Raw genomic sequence first — 20,047 nt, forward strand, 5'->3', positions numbered from 1 at the left:
CTTATTGCTCTTTTTTTTCCTTTTCCTCTCCCCCTTTTTTAATGAGGCGAGAATTTCTCTAAAACAGATATTAATTATTTTCTCTTTTAGAAACTCATGAGGGTAAGATTCACACAATTTCTCCCCTCTCAAAATTCCCTCAGATATGATAATTTCCTTTTCTTCGTGGGATGTGCCCTCTTTTTCCCCCTTCCCACCTTATTCTACCATCACCCTTTTCCATATCACCCCCTTTTTATTTTATTAAAATCAAATATACATTAATCTTTTTTGTATATCCACAACAAATACAATTCCCAAGGTTCTTTTTCCCCTTTTCGGTCCTGTGGTTAGGAATCAAATTTTTTGTTTGTTCTGGATTTTTTAAAACAAATAATTCTTTTTGTTTCATTAAATTCCATCTTCTTCCCTGGAAGAAAATGCTCAACGCTGGGGTAGTTTATTCTTGGCCAATCCAAGTTCTTTTCCTTTGGGAATATAGTTCCAGGCCTTCAATCCTTCAATGTGGGGACCGATCTTGGGTGATCCTTTTGGCCCGATTTTTTAAATTTTTTCTGGCGTTGTAAAATTTTTTTTAATTTGTAGTTCTGTTCCACTTCCGGTTTTTATTTTGGGTCTCTTTCAGGTTGTGAATTCTTTCAATGCCTATTTTACCTTCGTTCTAATCATCTGGCGTTCTTTTGATGATTTCTTTAAAATAGTATCAGGCTCTTTTTTTTCATCCATAATTTTAGGAAAATCCAAAATCCTGATTTCTCTCCCAATCTTTTTCCAAGTCTTCTTTTTCAATAGATAATTCTGGTTTTCAGTTTGTCATTTTTTGGTTTGTTGACTGTTCTTCTGTTAAAAGATCATTGTTTCTATTTTTTCAGTTCTAGTTTTTATTGGTTTTTTCTTTTGGCTTTTTTATTTTTTCTTATATTCAATTGGTTTTAAATATTGTTTTCTCTATATTTTCCATTTTCACTATTTTTTTTTTTTTTCTTACAGATCCTTTTCTTGAGTTATTTTTTTTTTCAATTCACAAATGCTACTTTCTGTAATTCTTTTTTTTCAATTCAAAATCTTACTTTCTTAGGGATTTTTTCTTTTTCAATTCACAAATTTGTTTTCCTTCTGGTTTTTATCTTTTAATTTGTATTTCGGGAATTTTTCTTATAGCTTCTTTTTTTCCCTTTTCTTTCCTCTTTTGGGGATTTTAATTCTCTTCAGGGGCATCTTAAAAGGGACAGTGACATTCTCCTTTGGGGATTCTCTGGTGCCTGTTTTGCTTTAGTCTCTTCGGTTTGGCCTTCTTTCTGCATAAAGCTGTCAATCTTCTTTTTTCCTTTTTTTCATTTTTTTAAAGTTTTGGGTCCTTCTACAAAAGGGGGTTGACTTCCTCTAAAGGGGGAGATATAAACCCCTTCCAGCTCAGATTAAATTTCGGTAATAGTTTTCCCTTCCCCCAACTGGAGGGGATTCAGCAGCCCTATCAAGTGCCCAGTTGGGCTTGTGGGTTTGGTGCCAAGGCTAGAGTAAGGGTGAAATTCATTGCCCCGGCCTTTGTGGGTGGGTAAGCTGACCCGTGCGATTCTTACCCGGGTCTGTCAGAATCTCTGCTGGCCCGGCCCTTGTAAACTCTATGGCCCCAAGCCACCCCTTCAAATTAGAGGCTAACCTGGGCTTTGCCCTCCCCTGCATTTTAAACTGCCTCAAGGAAAAAGCCCGTGCAGGTTGGGGCTACCTGTCGGATCTGCCTCACTTCCGTTTGGAATTCTACTCATTTGCTTTCCCTCTCTCCAGTCTGCTATCTTCCTCCTCCTCCCCCCCCACCTGGGACAAACCTTTTGGCAGACTGAAGATTTTCTTGCTGGTGAGTTTTATCTTCTTATCTTTATAATTAGAGTCAAGACTATTTTTGGGCTCGAAATTATTGTAAAGGGGTAAGAAAGCTTAGAAAGTCCCTTTTTCTCCATAAATCTACCCCACCCCCTCCTTAAATAACTTTAAATATGAAACAAACAAATCCATCCTAGATTCCCCTGGTTATAACCCTCAAATAAAATCCAAATTTTATCCATATTTCAAGATCTAATTCAATCTCTACTATATCCATATATTTTTTACTCCAAGTCATCTGTCCTTCCTATAAAATTCTTATAATAAATTTATTATTTATTTTAATAATATTATTTGTTATTTAAATAAATTTATTCTGTTCTTTTTAAATTTTGAGTTCCAAATTCTCTCCCTACCTTTTACCATTTTATCGCTCACTGAAACAGTAAAAAATTTTAATTGTACAAGTGATATCATGAAAAACACATTTCTATACTAGTCATATCCAAAAATGCAAAAAATAAATAAAGCAAAAATATATTTTTCTGAAATTACCTCCCTTATCATTTTGTAGCATATCTATCTCCCATATCTATCTAATATACTATTGTATATTATTAGATACTCTGTCAGAATCATCTATCACAACTTGTTCAGCCATTCCCCAATTTATGAGCATTCTCTCAATTTCCAATTCTTTGCTGCCATAAAAGATTTGCTATAAATATTTTTATACATAGTGGTCCTTTTCCTTTTTCCTTGATCTCTTTGGGGTAGGACCTAGTAGTGATAATGCTGGATCAAGAGATATGTAGTTTCATAGTCCTTTGAGTATAATTTTAAATAGTTCTCCAGAATAGTTGAACTAGTTTACAACTCCAACAGTTTCTTTTCCCTCATCATGTCTAGCATTTGTCATTTCTGACAGGTGTAAGGTGATTCCTCAAAGTTGTTTGAATTTGCATTTCTTCAATCAACAGCAATTTACAGCATTTTTATGTGACTTTTTCTGAAAACTATTTGTATCCTACGATCATTTATCAATTGTGAAATAGCTTTTATTTTTATAAATTTAACTCAGTTCCCTATAGAGTTGAGAAACAAGGCCTCAATTTGTGATAAATTTTTTTGATATTGCTTCATTTGCTATGGTACTTTTTAGCAAAAGAAAGTCTCCCTGATTGTCTCATTTAATTGGGTCTCATTTTGCTTTTGCTTTTGCTTTTGCTTTCATTTTGTCTGAGATCACAACTGCTATCCCTGCCTTTTTTACCTCACACACGCGGGGGCACACATACACACACACACACACACACACACACACACACACACATAGAGTGATAAATGCTTCATTCTATATTCAGACTCTTTCTATGGAGAGAGAGAGCATTTTTCATCTTGAGTTCTATGTGCTTATCTTACATCATTGTATTGCTGAGAAGAGTTAAATCATCCACAATTCTTCATAATACAATATTACTGTTACTATTTACATTGTTCTCTTGAGTCTGCTCACTTCACTTTGCATCAGTTCATGTCATTCTTTCTAGGTTTTTCTGAAATCTTCTTGCTTGTCATTTCTTTTTTTTTCTATTTGACTTTTTTATTTCATAATTTATTTTCCCCCAGTTATTTGTAAAAACAGTTTTTAACAATAGCTTTTCAAACTTTGAATTTCATCTTTCCTACTCCCTCTCATTGAGAAGATAAACAATTCAATACAGATTACATGTGTGTAGTTATTCAAAACATTTCCCAACTTTTTATTTTACTTTATTTTTCTTGAGAGTTTTTTTTGGGGGGAGTGGGGAAATCTTATGTTTTCTTTCATAATGTTACTTTTATGGAAATGTTTTGCATAATTTACATGTGCCTTTTCAATGGGGGGTACAGATGTAATGCCAGAGAAACTGAGGCAAGAGAGAGATTAGAAAGTATTTAATAATTTATTTGAAAGGGAGAGATTTACTAGGATCAAATGGATCCATGGTTTGTTCCCAGGGCTGAATGAGACTATATAGTCTCCAAGAATCCAGCAAACAATGTGAGTTCTCAATGACCTATATACACATGGCTCAGACTCAGGGGGTAGACTGAGGCAGGGGCAGAGTCAGGGTGCTGAGAGCAGGAATGGGACTCTGACAGGGTGAAGTGAACCACCAGAGATGGGATGACATAAAAGGGGGAGGTACCTCGGAGATGGGGAGAGGCATCTTGATAAGACAGTATCTGATATTTTGATGCTTGGGATGGGGAGAGGCATTCTGATATTCTAAAAGCTAAGATCTTTTATCCTTATCAAATATTCTTATTAAGAGGGAGGGGTGGTTTCACAGGACTGAGCAGACAATTATAAACTGAAGCAGAACAATTAGGGAAACTGAAGCAGGACTGAGTCAGGATAATTAGGGAAACTGAGTCAGGACAGTAAAAGAGAACTGTGGCATATCATTCCACACACTCTCTCTTCTGAATATTCAAATCATTGAATTACCTTCCTCTAGAAGGTCTTAGCACCATAATTTTGACCAATCTTATGTAAAGTCAATAAACCAAAATAAAACTAGAAAACGGCAAGGATTTATGTCAAGGACAAGTCTTTCCCTGATAACCCCAGAGTTATTAGTATAAAAACAGCCTTCCTCATTTCAGGAAGCACACAGGCCTCCCTGTTGCAGAAATAGCAGATCGTCTGCAGTTGGGGAGCATCTCAGTCAGAGAATCCAGTTTGAGATGGACAGTTCACTGTGAGTTAGATCTGTGGTCATTTGTGCATTTAACTCAGCCTCTACTGAATAGCAGTCCTTAAGACAATTCTGCTGCCCATCCTAAGAGGGGCACCTCAAGTCTGTCAGGGACTCTAAAGGGGGGAAAATTGGGGTCTCGAGTAGCTCCACCTATCCCCTCTGATAGAACAGGAGCTGCTACTAGGAAACAGATTTCTGAGCAGATTATGCAGTTAGACCAAGGCAGGCAACCCCGAACTCTTAGAGGTCTGATATCAAAATGCTGAAATACTAATTAAGGAACTAGGATAACAGGAGTGGAGAAACAGATCAGAGAGACTGTCAATCCCAGGACAGGTATCTGATTTCTGATTGTTTCTGAAAAACAATCCCAAAAACTGAGTCTGCCAGGGCAATTCAGGATTTCAAAGTTAAAACATAACCAGCAAATCATAGTCCAGTAAATTTTAAGCAAGGAATAAAAACGAAAAGGACTGTTTAAATAATTTCCAACTCAATCTGAACTAATGAGATAGGAGGCAGGGCAGAAGTGCCTAAGAAAAATACATCAGTTTTCCCAATTTCCTAAACAGTTTCTTCCTCTCTTTTTTTCTCACGGAAAGGAATTAACAATTAACCATTCCACATATAAATTCCAAGAGTGAATCAAAATTCCTACACATAACAGACTATACAGTAAGTTTCCTAAAAATCCCTCAAACATACAGCAATAGTTAGTTTTGACAAATCCCAGTTTTAACAAATCTTAAATACAGTAATACAGTTAAAATTCTAACAATAATTCAACCACTTTCCCAGTCCCCCACATCAGTCCAAATTATATCAGGAGCAGTGGTCTCTCAAAAACTGCTCATGTTGAGGGTGGTTGAGATGCTCAGTCCAGGGAGGGGATGAGCGTGGCCATGTTGCCTGCTACCAAAGCTTCAGATGGGCTGATCCATGTCTCAGAAGCAAGTCAATACCTGTAAGTTGACCAAAATCTAGAACAAAAAACACAGTAACAAATAGATTTGCCAAGTATTTAGGATATAATGATTACATATCACCAGATTGGAAATAGCAAGGTATGACATAATTGAATTGCATTAACAGTTTCTTATTGACCATTTCCCTGATCATAAAAATCAGTTACCAGAGGAAAAAATGCAGGGACACAACCATAACATAAGCAATTAAAACTTAACTTTCAGCAAAACAAGATAAAATAGCTTTAATTCATTTTTACTCCAGTTAATTGTTCCACTAATTGAGGGTGGAGCTTTAAAACTCCCAAATAGCATTAACTATAAGCCCAAGGAATTCTACTTCCAATAATAAATCCCATTAGCTGAAGTTTCAGATAAATCCTAAACAGATATTTGCCATAGTCTTATATTTATAATAGTAAGAATTTCTCAGTAAATTCACTTCTTTCATATCTAAGTAGATGTTTCCATAAATGAACATTATAGATACAAATCATTTTGCTTTTTAAAATATCCAGTACATAGATAAATATCCCAAATTACATATTGTCCATAACAGAAACATTTTCAAAAGGACAAAAAAAAAATTATTTTTAAATGACCCCAGGATGACCCAATACAATCAATTAAAATTTAGAATATCCTATATAGAATATCCTAATACCACATAAAAGAATCCAAGAGGTTCTTAAAACTGTTAAACTTTTAGAAATACCATAACCTCATATTGATAACAGTAATAAATTTGTTTCAGTAAGTTCACAAGTTATTTTTCATATTTAACAGAAACATTTTCAAAAAGACAAAGAAAAAAACTATTATTTTCAGAAGCCCTTTAAAAGATAGGCATAACTTCAGGATACAATCAATTAAACTTATACATAATACCCAATTTCACATAAGAGAATGTGAAAGATTCTTTAAAATATCCTTTAAACTTTTTAGAAATAGCCCTACCAAATTATAGATCAGTCATTTAACTTAAAAGTGGGTCTATCTCTTGAAATCTTTTGCCAAAGCCAAGCCTCTGCAGAAAGAGGTTGGAACACACTTAATGGCCGCCCTTCTCCCCACTCCACTTCCAAAGAGGCAGAGGGGAGGGAAGGCGAGCTAAACTTAATCCAGGCTAACTGGGCACTCCATAGCTGAAGTAGCAGAAAGCAATAACATCCTTACCCCACCCAACCATTAAAGTAGCAAAAGCAGTGGGGGGATTCCATGTGGCCATTATTCCCAATGGACTTTTCCTAAGCTCAAACTTTGGCCAGAGTTGGAACCTTTAGAAAAGTCAGAACTTTCTTTACCTAATTAGAGGCACATGACTCCTTTCAGGTAAGTTAACAGAACTTCTTAAGATCTTATCTTCAAAGATAACCAAATCTATCCTGCATAGGCAACAGTAAAATTATTTCCCACAATTTAAAACTGGCCAAAAGAATACTCAGAACAAATCTGGCATGCAAAGGCAATAGTAAAATTATTTCCCACAATTTCAGAATCATCCTAAAATTCATAATCAAATGTTTTCTCCAGCCAGAGTTCAAAGCAATTAACATAAGCTCCTTTTGTTCTCCAGAGGCCTTATCTAGGTTATCTCAACCCAAGCCATGCCTGAATTTAAACTACTCTAAAGAAAAACCTGAGTGCCAGTTTTAAAAGTTTAAAATCACAAGCAAATTTTATACTAAGTACAGTTGCAACATTGAAATAATCAGTTCTCAAATTTCTTAATTTAGCAGAGCTCCAAACCAACAGGAAAGACAAACAAGTCACACAGAACACACAGACATAGTCAGTCCAATTAAACATTTAACACACAGACCAGGAGCTATATGGAAATCTTAGAATAGCCCTGAGGGAAGTTGTCAGCTACAGAGTCTTCCCTCCTAGAATCTAAATGGAGCTTTTTTTGCCAGATGGTGTCTTTAAAAAGACACCCAGATTTATACTCTGGAATGCCCAGAGTTGTGCCAACTGGCACACAGAACCAGATGTGTTTTAGATACCAGGTAGTGCCCCTGCATCCAGAGGACCCTACTTCCAGAATTTATGCCTGTCAGCATTTCATTATTTTGAGAATCCAGATGCTAGCATAGACAGACAGAACAGAACAGGTTTTAAGACATCCAAAATGGAGTGTCCACCATTTGGACTTCAGGCACAGTTGTGGCTGAAAACTGCTCTTTCCTGGAGGCTTTGGAAAAAAATCCAGAGGGCCAGCTTCTCCAAGCAAAGAACCCATAGCCCCAGTCGCCCTGAGACTCAAGGCAGCGACCCAAATGTCTCTATTCTCTAATCCTGCTCATTTTCTAACATCTCAGGGTGAAGCCTTCAAAATGTAATGCCAAAGAAACTGAGGCAAGAGAGAGATTAGAGAGTATTTAATAATTTATTTGAAAGGGAGAGATTTACTGGGATCAAATGGATCCATGGTTTGTTCCCAGGGCTGAATGAGACTATATAGTCTCCAAGAATCCAGCAAACAATGTGAGTTCTCAACGACCTATACACACATGGCTCAGACTCAGGGGGTAGACTGAGGCAGGGGCAGAGTCAGGGTGCTGAGAGCAGGAATGGGACTCTGACAGGGTGGTGTGAACCACTGGAGATGGGATGACATAATAGGGGGATGGTGCCCTGGACATGGGGAGAGGCATCTTGATAAGACAGTATCTGATATTCTGATAGCTTGGGATGGGGAGAGGCATTCTGATATTCCAAAACATAAGTTCTTTTATCCTTATCAAATGTTCTGATTAAGAGGGAGGAGAGGTTTCACAGGATTGAGTGGACAATTATAAACTGAATCAGAACAATTAAGGAAACTGAGGCAGGACTGGGTCAGAATAATTAGGGAAATTGAGTCAGAACAATAAAAGAGAACTGTGGCATAGTACAGAGAAAAGAAGGGATAGAGAGAATCTGGAAGTCAAATTTTCAAAATGAAATGTGAAAATTGTTTTACATTTAACTGGGGGAAAATAAAATATTAAACAAACAAAACATTTCCATAATAGTCATGTTGTAAAAGAAACCCTAGGCTAGAAAAACAAACCCCTCAAAAAAATAAAGTTTAAAAAGATGTTTCAATCTGTATTCAGACACCATCACTTCTTTCTTTGGAGAAAGATAGCATTTTTCATCATAATAAAGTAGAAATGGATGAGATAAATAAATGTATTCATTTTCATGAATATATATATGTATTCCATGTATATGTATTTCATGAATACATATATGTATTATGTATAAGGATACATATATATGAAAAAAAAGGAGGAAGAAACAAAATAAGAAGAAAAAAGGGAGAGAAAAGGAAAAGTAAAAAAAAAGGTCATTGGTTCATCCTTTTTAATGAAAAGAAAAAACAGAAGAAAGGTCAAAAAGAAATGCAGATAAGCAAGAGAGCTTTGAAGATTAAGGACTGAATTTATTAGTTTTTAAAAAGCAAGTTATATATAATAGATATCCATAGTTTCACCTATGACCCTTTATTGTGTTCTACTGTGTATATGCGAATGACAATTTTTTAGTATTAATTTCAGAATAAAAATAAAATTTTGTAATAATTTTTAAAAGGTATTTTCTTATAATTTGGTTATTTTTTTAAAAGCATAAGCATTACTAAGGTAGGGATCATAGATGAAAAAGCCAGACATACAGAGGAATACTCCTAAAGAGAAAGGTCAGAAACAATCTCTGACATGTGTTTTTAGGAGTATTCCCATGTACCTCGCAATAAAACTTTTGAAGATATATAGAAAGATGACATCAACATCTAGGTCCCCATTTGAAAATTTGACCACATATATTACCTAAGTAAAGGCAACAAAAAAAGGCACATGTGAAGTTATGCAAAACATTTCTATAAAAGTAATATTGTGAAAGAAAACATAAGATTTCCCCACCCCCCAAAAAAATCTCTCAAGAAAAATAAAGTAAAATAAAAAGTAGGAAATATTTTGAATAACTACACATAGTACCATAATATAATTCAAAACCAATTTTCACTCAGTCCATTTCCTTCCTATATACCAAGCTGCTTCCATACTTATAGGTTTTGTGGGTAGTACATATTGTATTATTATAATGATTATACTGATGCAGATACTATGCATTTCATAATTACTTTTTATTTCCAGACAGTTTGGGTAAAATATCAACTTAAACTAAGCACAAAAATGGAGTGTTTAAGATGAAATACAAGTCAACCCTTGAGACTTTAAACTGATAGTCTATAAATCTGTTTTCTTAAGATCATGGCCAAATTGCACATATTCTGCTTTTTTCCAAAAGTGTCCTGTGTTTGCAAAAGAATTTTTCACTAAATAATAAAGAATTAGTATTTATAATTTTCAGAGTAATTGAAACTTTTTGCTTATTTAGATGGCCTCTAGAGCCTAATGTCATCATACTTCATCTTCACTGCAAAAAAGAGGAAAGTGCTTGAAAGTACAGATGCTGGTGGAGTAAGAGTAAAGAAAGTGGAGTGATCAAAAAGCAAATACTTCTATGAATTTTTTTTTTCATTTTTCAGTGCCAGAATTTCAGGACCTATTATTTTATGTACATATTTTTGCCAGCCAGCAATGTTAGAGTTTTGATTCAGAACTAGAGTAGGTTAGGGTATCTATTATTTTAAAAACTAATTTTGTTCTGTAAAACTATGAGGAGAATCATAAAAGTGATTGTGAAGCTGTTTAGAGGCTTGAAAATTATCAGCCTAATTAATGGTATAGAGAATTTTAGAACCACTTTCACTCTAGAATCATCCCATCTATGTGTCATTATATGCATAATATAATATATCATTTGACATGATAGGAAAGTAGTAATAAACTGCACCAGGAGTGGTAAATAGGTTTGGGAGAGCATAATTGCACAAGAACATTATATTAAAAAAGTATAATGGGGTTTCAATTCATGGCATAATAAACTTTTGTCACAGGCATCCATGACAAATTACAAGGGTTTGCTATTGTACTTTATGTGTATAGCATATGAGCTTAAACAAATAAGATTAGGCAAAGCAGTCTCAGGGGTTCAGAATTAGGATCTAGGGAGGAACCACAGAGGAATTTGTGGAGATAAAGTCAGGATCAAGGAAGAGCCAGATGAAATCCACTTAGCTGAACAGTTCCCAAACCTGTCTAAAGATATGCCAATCAAAATGTCAAAGATCGATGTGAATTGTCTTTAAAGGTGCTAACTAGACAGTCTCAGCGGTTGGAGTTCTAGACCACAGAAAACCAATGGACCCATGAAGAGTTCTGGGAGAACTAGCTTTTTTTGTACCCTTTAGTATACTTGATTATGATTGATGATAGCAGGATGGGCTCTTTTAGCCTTTCCTGATAAGGGAAAAGAATAAGCTAGTTTTAGAGTTCCCATCAGTAGCAAGTGTGGTGCAGTATACAGAACAGTAGACTTGGAATTAGAAAATCTAGATATGACTCCCAACTAGAGAATGATGGGGAAAAAAAGCTTCTCTGGCCCTGTGTCCTCACCCATGAGTCTTGGGCTAGAATTATAGATTCTTAGATCAGAATTAGGAGGGAGCTCAAAGGCTATCTAAACCTACCTTATATCTGAACAGAATTACATTCTATAATAGAGCACTTACTAAAAGATCTTGGGACAGATTTAATTGTTAAGTTTTTCTTTGTATTGAGCCTAAATTAACTACCCTCATTGATTGTCCAATAATAGGTTCCAGGCCAAGCCCCAGTTGGTCATTGTTTGAGCCCTGATTTACTGTAAATGTAAATAGCAGCTTTATCTGTTTTCACCAGAAACTCTGAGGGTCTTTCCCTTCCAGATTGATTTTATTAAGACTAGGTAAAAAATGATTATTCTTTGCCTCAATTTTTACCCAGCCTTAATCACTGATTGGACATTGCTTCAGTCAAACTGATTCCTGTTAAAGACTAGCTTTTAAAGGCTATGAATCGACCAATGCATCTAGGACTATTTCCAATCATCCTAATCTAAGATAGAACTAAATGATACTGGAGGAGAAAGTGATGCTGGCTTGTAATTTTGCACAGCCCTCCCTTACTTAAATCCAGTTCACTTGTATGTCATGGTCAAATTTGAGAATGAAAGACAAACAAATTTTTTGTGCCTTTTTTCCATTACTCCTAGTTCAGTCTTCTGGTCCCATGTAGAAGTCTAATCCTCTTTCATACAGTTATCATGCCTTTTCAAGTCTCTTTTTCAAATCGGATTTCCTTTATTCTCTTTAATCAATTCTTACAGTGTAATGATGGAAAACATTTCACCATACTCTTTGCCCTCCTATATCATATGAAATAGACTATATATGTATCTATACATGCATTTATACACATATTGTTGAGGTTGGGGAGGAGACCCCAAAAGTTTGGGATCACAGACTGGTGGCACAAGGTGTCTCAAAAGAATTTGCAGGCTTGAACCCATTCCACGTCAAGGAGCAAAGTTTTATTGTAATTGTAATGCCATTACAAGTGGGCTAAGTTCCAAAAGAATCTAGCAAAGTGCTAAGAGAGAGAAGACATCTTTATCCAGCTGTCTATCATTCACATGCTAGTTCTATGGCCCAGAGGAGTGGTCTCTGGAATTTGGTTATCACTGACCAACAGATTATCTATCTGACAGTCAGCAATGAACTGAAGAGTGGTCTATTCACTATTATCTCAAGAGTTTGATCTGTGGAACTATCCTGAGGCGAGAAGTTATCTGACTGAAGAATGGTCTATTCAGAATCAGACAGATTGGGTGTGGGAGTTTCTTGAGGCAGACTCTAAAACCAGATTAAAAAAAAGATTTTAAATGACTGGTTTAACAGAAGTCCCCCTAAAATCGGGGGCCCACAAAATCATATTACATCAATATAAATATACATACATATTTATATTTGTAGATAGATAAGAAAAGTTATTTGTAGAACTGTAAACTGAAGGTAGAAGACAAAAATATATTAATTTTAAAAAAGAATTTACCAAGACACTAAATTAATTTGTGAAGGAGTATGTTCCTGTAATTTATCATGATAGGGAATATGAAAATGAAAGGCATTGGCTAATTTAAGAATTTCATTTTTTACAAAGACACAAAAATATTATCTTTACCTGCATTAATTCACAACTATTCCTTCTCTTCTAAGAGTATCTATCAGTTTCTTGCTCCAGATTAGCATCAAGTTACTTCCCTTAAGAAATAAAAGTTTTTATCAATATAATTGGCCATGTTAATAACCAAATTAACAAAAACCATATGATCATCTCAATAGATGCAGAAAAAGCATTTGATAAAATCCAACATCCATTCCTATTAAAAACACTTGAGAGTATAGGAATAAATGGACTTTTCCTTAAAATAATCAGCAGCATCTATTTAAAACCATCAGTAAGCATCATATGTAATGGAGACAAACTGCAACCATTCCCAATAAGATCTGGAGTGAAACAAGGTTGCCCACTATCACCATTACTATTTAATATTGTATTAGAAACGCTAGCTATAGCAATAAGAGCTGAGAAAGAGATTAAAGGAATAAGAATAGGCAATGAGAAAGACAAATTATCACTCTTTGCCGATGACATGATGGTATACTTAGAGAACCCCAGAGATTCTGCTAAAAAGTTATTAGAAATAATCCACAACTTTAGCAAAGTTGCTGGTTATAAAATAAACCCACATAAGTCATCAGCATTCTTATATATCACTAACAAAATCCAACAGTCAGAGTTACAAAGAGAAATTCCATTTAAAGTAACTACTGATAATATAAAATATTTAGGAATCTATCTGCCAAGGGAAAATCAGAAACTTTATGAGCAAAATTACAGACCACTTTTCACACAAATTAAGTCTGATCTAACCAATTGGAAAAATATTAAATGCTCTTGGATAGGGCGAGCAAATATAATAAAGATGACAATATTACCTAAACTAATCTATTTATTTAGCTATACCAATCAGAGTCCCAAAAAACTATTTTAATGACGTAGAAAAAATAACAACAAAGTTCATATGGAAAAACAAAAGGTCAAGAATTTCAAGGGAATTAATGAAAAAAAAAATCAAATGAAGGTGGCTTAGCTGTACCAGATCTAAAATTATATTATAGAGCAGCAGTTACCAAAATTATTTGGTATTGGCTAAGGAATAGATTAGTTGATCAGTGGAATAGATTAGGTTCAAGGGATAAAACAGTCAACAAATATAGCAACCTAGTCTTTGACAAACCCAAAGATCCCAGCTTTTGGGATAAGAACTTACTGTGTGATAAAAATTGCTGGGAAAATTGGAAACTAATATGGCAGAAACTAGGCATTGATCCATACTTAACGCCGTACACCAAGATAAGGTCAAAATGGGTTCATGACCTAGGCATAAAGAATGAAATTATTAATAAATTAGAGGAACATAGGATAGTTTACCTCTCAGACCTGTGGAAGGGGAAGGTCTTTATGACCAAAGCAGAACTAGAGATCATTACTGATCACAAAATAGAAAATTTCGATTATCTTCCAATCAGTCTTAAGAGAAGCAATAGTATGTGCTAGGAATTATTAATACTGCTGTTCTTTTGGATCCATTTTAACTCTTTCATTTAGAATTGTACAATCAGACCCTTTGTGACCCCATTTGAGGTTTTCTTGGAAAAGATGTCAAATTGATTTGCCATTTCCTTCTCCAACTCATTTTACTCTTGAGGAAACTAAGATAAACAGGGTTAAGGCTTGCCCTTAAACTAGCTAGTACATATATGTCTAAGACCAGATTTTAACTCAGGAAGATGTCTTACTCTAGGACCCATCACTTGACCTACCAAGCCCTTGTAGGTATCTCTACAAGAACATGCAGGATTTTGTGGTCTAATATGTCATCAAGTTGAATTTTCACAAGTTTATGTATTTCTGAATTATTAAATTTAACATTAATTGAAATATTTAAATTGAATGATTACTTTTATTTTCTTTAAAAAGATATACCTTTTAAAATCTTTTAAAAGGTTTAAATTTTTAAAAAACTTTTTAAAAAGGCATACCCTTAAAAATATCCTTTAAAAGATATTTTTAAAAATAAGTTTGTCATGAGCATGCAATAAAACTACATTCTCCATTCTTCCATAAAAGCCCACCTTTAATTCATCATCATAACATGGATGTGACCCAGTGCTCTTAAAAGTGCCAATGAAGTGCCAGACTTACTAGAGATCGCATTTAAATGGAAAGGTTTCAATTGCAAACCTGGTAAAGGACCAGAATGACTTAGCCATGCAAAAGCCAACCTAGCTAAGTTCATAAAGGCTCATCCACAGCATCATCAAGAGGATGACAAATTATTTTGAGCAGAGTAACTCATAGAAACTATCTACAAAGATGTGTACCTTTAAAAAAAAAGATGTGCACTTTAAAAAATTTTTTAATATTCTCATTATAACTGCAATGACCAGAATTTATAGTCTCCATATAACATTTAGAGTATATTGCCTTTTTTTAATGTTTCATAGCTGTGACATAATGAATTTGAACCGTGTCTTGTTTTTCCCCCCTGGGATTTCTATTCCTGGAGAATTGTTAAAGGACCCAGTATATATGAAGTATTCAGGCTCACTAGTTTTTGCTATAGTATACTTGTTTAAAGCATATTGAAACTGCAAAGATGTTTTCTTTCCCAATTTGGAATTGATTTCAACCTTGAACATCAAATATAATACCTTGATGAGTCAATGGTAACCTGCAAAGTACTTGAAGTACTAAACTGAGAAGCTGAAACAATTTCCTAAGAAAATTTTGAACAATAAAAGTTCATATAGAGAGTATTTTAAAATTGTAAATTTGTTGATAACAAGAAAAGAAAACTTAATAAAAGAATGAATAAATGCTTAATTTCAAGTTTGGAGTTTTATGTTTTAATGAGATGGTTATATTTTTCATATATTATTTACTTATACCTACACATTTACATATTTGTACAACTTATTTGAAAATCAAGAGCATGCCTGCATTTGTGAAATAGATGTGGCTTGTTCCAAAAGTAAAGAAATTAGCCAAGAGTCCTTTTCTTCATTATTAGTGTTTCTGCAGCACCTAAAATAGCTTCACACTTTTCATTCTAATATTTCTAGCCCAAAAATGTGAAGACAGTTTTAAGTAGTATTAGAATGACATTTAATCATGATTGGCATTTCTCTCTCATTTTATGAATGCCATTCCATTTTATGTTTTAATCTTTTTGATATAATAGGCGTATGTTTGATATTTTGGGAGGTTCTTAAGCTTTTTTTGTAAGGCAATTGAGGTTAAGTGACGTCATGGGTCATACACCCAATAAGTGTTAAATGTCAGGACTAGTGCCATCTAGCTGCCCCAGCATATCTAAAACTAAATTGGTTTGTTGCAAACTGGATCTATCAATTAATCTCCAAAACACAGGATTACCTTTTAAAATTATATTAAAGTGAACCTATAATTCCCCAAGGATTAAGTTTTTTTTTTTTTTTTTTTCTCTTAAACTCATAGATCTAGAGCAAGACTGGAATTAGAGAGATTGAATCCAATCCCAAAATTTGGAAATTGTGACCCAGGAAGATGAAGTAATACCCGTGATTACACTTCTGATGCAAGGTAGTAAGCATCAGAAGCACAATTTGAACTCAAGTCAGACTCCAGAACTATTGTTCTTACCACAGTACCCTTTGGTCCATGGCAAATGACTATAAATAGAAAGATATAGGAGCAAAGTGGTGATTTTCCTCACTTCCAATTTAAATGCTTTAGTTAATTGCCTTCTAAGATTCATTTTGAAGTGATAGAGTATAAATACTAAAAAATCAACATAGTATCTAATTTTCTCATTGTTTCTTTTGTTTTTAAAGGCAATTGGGATTAAGTGACCTGCCCTAGACAAGCAGCTAGGAAGTATTAGTGTCTGAGGTCAAATTTGAATTCAGGTCCTTCTGATTTTCAGGCAGGTGCTATCTACTGCACCAGACAGCTAACTAGTTCATTGTTTCTTGAGCATAAAGTATCTTTCTCTTATATTAGATTTTTCTTCTATTTAGTGAATGTGCCCATAAGTAATGAAAGATGGTAGACTTTCTGTAGTTTAATAAACTTTTTTGCCACTTAAAGGTTCACCATATTGGGCATGTTTTCAAAAATATCATTTAATAAAACTCATAATCTATCAGGTATTTAACTGAAGATTGGTAGGAACAATGAATTTGCCTCCTTGGAGCAACTCCCTAGTGTTATGAGACTTACTCATAAGGAGTCTTGTGCCCTTTTTTTGAATACTCATTTATATAGACTACAGAAAGACAGTTGAGGGAACCAACTCTGGGGAAAAGATTTGAAAAGAGAAAATTTGAGCCCAGGAGCTAGAATCGTGCCTGTAGGAAGTGCTATATTTCCAAAGTAGAACTATGGGGGCTTTCTTTTGGTGCTTGCAGAGTCAATGATTTTGATTCTTTTTGAGAATCTAACAGTGCCCAAGCCAAAAATTTTAGTTTAGTCAGATATTAGAGGCAGTGCTATTTAAGAATGCAATATAGATGATTAATTTACTACTAGCCCAAGGGACTAGAACTCAATAAGGAAAACTTTAATCCTTTCCAAAAGAGAAATTCATCTATCAAATGATGTGTGTCGACTTCCAGATTTTGAACAAGATAAATTCAATAAACCAGTACACCATGCTGATATTCTGGATTATTTGCTAGGTAATCAATCATTTTAGTACCAGGTTTTTGCAGTAGACACTACAAGATTTTTATAGGAGAGAAAGTCAAAGAATAGCCAACTTTTATCCATTCAGGATGTAACCATGGACCTTCTACTTTTCAGTAACCCATAGAAAAGGTAGTTGAAGACATGAACTAGTATTGGTATACTTTAAGGACTTCATTGACTTTAGAAAAAAATGTGAAAAGTCACTCATAAAAGTGTTGGATCAGCCAGAAAAAAGCTGATCTGAAGTAGCATATAATACAATGCCTTTTAAACAGTTAGTATTTAATAAATGCTTAGTGACTGACTGACTGGAGCTGTCTGTAGTCAAGTGCCAGTTTTGCAGACCCTCTATTCATAAAGTATGTTGGTTATATTTTTTGTTAGCAAAGGGTGAAAGCTCTGCTTAAGAGCAAATAAGACATATACCTCAATCGGCAACATCCAAAACACCTCCCAGAATTTTCTAGGAAATCAGTGATTATTATCAAATCACAAATAACCACATCATACATTATCATTATACACACACACACACACACACACACACACACACATATACATATATATATATATATATATATATATATATATATATTACACAATAGCAAGAATTCTGCTACTATTGCTAAACCACTCAACTGTTAAGAACCATGCCTAGGTGAAGAGGCAGGTCAATTTTCTGAGAGCATTCACAGCTGTGGATCATGACACTTGAAGGAATTGAGGGGCAGCCTTTACTGACACAGGTGTTATTTGTGGACTGGGAATGAAATAAACTGGAGGCAGAGGGAAGAGGAGAGAGGTCAGACAATGCAACTGCCTCTCAGTAAGGAGGTTAGAGAGCAGCAACTGTCACTCAGTCTCCTTATATCATCATCATCCTCTCACATGAAAAGATCCATTCTGCAGGTCTGAGTTAGGCCTCTAGCAGCCACTGGCAGGTGGTTCCCATACCGCAACATATAGTGCCCAATGTGGGGCACAAGAATCACAAGAAACAAAGAAACAGCAGCAGCTGTTTGTGAGTAGGATCCTCTCAGAGTTCCTTCAGTAACCCGCAGGGAAGGAAAGGGAGAAGAGAATGTAAGACTTTTTTAGTCAGGTTAATTAAATGGGCCAATACATCAAAGGGCCCAGCCAGGAGACTGATAAGAGACTAAAATGCCTGTTTTGACTATAGTCCTCTATCTTTTGCACATAGTTGACTCCTATTAGATAACTGTGAATTTGTCTAATTGAACCTATAAAATGAAGGGACCTTTTAGTGTGATAATTCCATGATCCTAGGATCATTGTTTAACATAATATTAAAGCTGATTATTTAATAGAGTGGTTTTTCTTTTGTTAAGAAGGAGAAAATATAAGTAAGTTTGGTTATAGTCTATAGAAAATTTTTACTTGTGTCATAAACTTGAAAATAAAATGAGGGAACTAAGCAAATGATACCTTGACCTTTGTGGTGTCTCTGATATGTTCCCTGATCCCTTTACTATGTTAGGCCAAAAACCTGAATATTCCATTAAATCTTGGAACTGAAATCTGGTTTTTAAAATTTGTTCTTGTCAAAGAAACATTTTCTGAATTTCTCTGTTCTACCAGAAACTTTTTCAGGAATCCCATATCCTGGAAATTCCAGAGTGTCATCTTTGGATCTTTTTTTTTGTCCTTCCAGCTACTTCAATTGTGAAGCCGACAAGAAGAAAGTAAGAGATCACCATGTCTGTAATTGCAGCTTTCTATGGTGGCAAGTCAATACTCATTACTGGAGCCACAGGCTTCATGGGCAAAGTTCTAATGGAAAAACTACTTCGTACCAGCCCAGACTTGAAAGTCATTTATATCCTTGTGAGGCCCAAAGCTGGACAGTCTCTGCAGCAAAGGGTTTCCCAGATGATGAACTGTAAGGTAAGTATCCAAATTATTTGGATCATTTCACCTTTCTGAATTTCATTTTCTCTAAACATAAAATGGAACATAAAAGGATTAGACTAGATCATCTCTAAAATTTCCTTCTCTAGAATCCATATTTCATGACTGGCTATGTTGTATCTTTGAACTGAAATAGAAATCACTGATTTCTGAATGGGACTAATGGGGAAGACAAAAAGGCAATTTAACAATTATAACTGAGGAAATCTATGTGACTAGCTCAAAAAAAGCTAAAAAGAAAAGCAAATCATTAAAAAAAAATACAATTTATGCTATAGAAACTGCCATGATTTGATCTGTGGAAATCATTAACTTATATTGTTCACAAAGAATTAATCTTAAGTTTAGATAAACTAGGTTAGAGCTTCTTCAAACAGGTTTTAAGAATTTTTTAAGCCTGGAAATGCATTTATTCTTCACTAATTAATACTCAATTCTATACACATTTATTAAGCATCTACTACTAATAATGCAAGGACAAATAAGAGTCCCAGCTCTCAGAGGTGAAACAAATAAATAAACACAATGTATAAACAAAGTCACAATCAGATTGAATTGTAGAAAGGAAATAATCACTGAGTGAATACAATACTGACTTTTCAAAGAGATGCTTCTAAAGTGTCATTCATTTCTGTAAAGATCTAAGAGTCCCAGTAATTCAAAATAAGGGAAGCAGAATTTTTAAGACACCAGGAAAGTGTACTGCCCAAAGCATCCTTGTGATGGGCTGAAAGTATATAGGAGAATGAAGGATACCAGAAATATGAATGCTTGTGTATAAGACTGATTGCCTTGCTTTTTCCTTCCACTGTCCTATAAGAATATAATCCCGAAGATTATATTCCATTGTTACATGTAC

The 20,047-nt window shown here is 34.6% G+C and overlaps 1 protein-coding gene across 3 annotated transcripts in view; it reads left to right on the forward strand.

Annotated features, from left to right (window-relative positions):
• Positions 1-20,047, forward strand: part of FAR2 (fatty acyl-CoA reductase 2) — a 174,809-nt gene that overhangs the window by 88,231 nt on the left and 66,531 nt on the right. For all 3 annotated transcript variants that reach the window (XM_031938106.1, XM_031938104.1, XM_031938105.1), the window contains exon 2: positions 18,932-19,164. In XM_031938106.1, the coding sequence (XP_031793966.1) occupies positions 18,976-19,164 (189 nt within the window). In that variant the 5' untranslated portion in view covers positions 18,932-18,975. The remainder of the gene's footprint in view (positions 1-18,931; positions 19,165-20,047) is intronic.

The sequence above is a fragment of the Sarcophilus harrisii genome, chromosome 5, assembly GCF_902635505.1.
Source record: "Sarcophilus harrisii chromosome 5, mSarHar1.11, whole genome shotgun sequence".
Taxonomy (NCBI): Eukaryota; Metazoa; Chordata; class Mammalia; order Dasyuromorphia; family Dasyuridae; genus Sarcophilus; species Sarcophilus harrisii.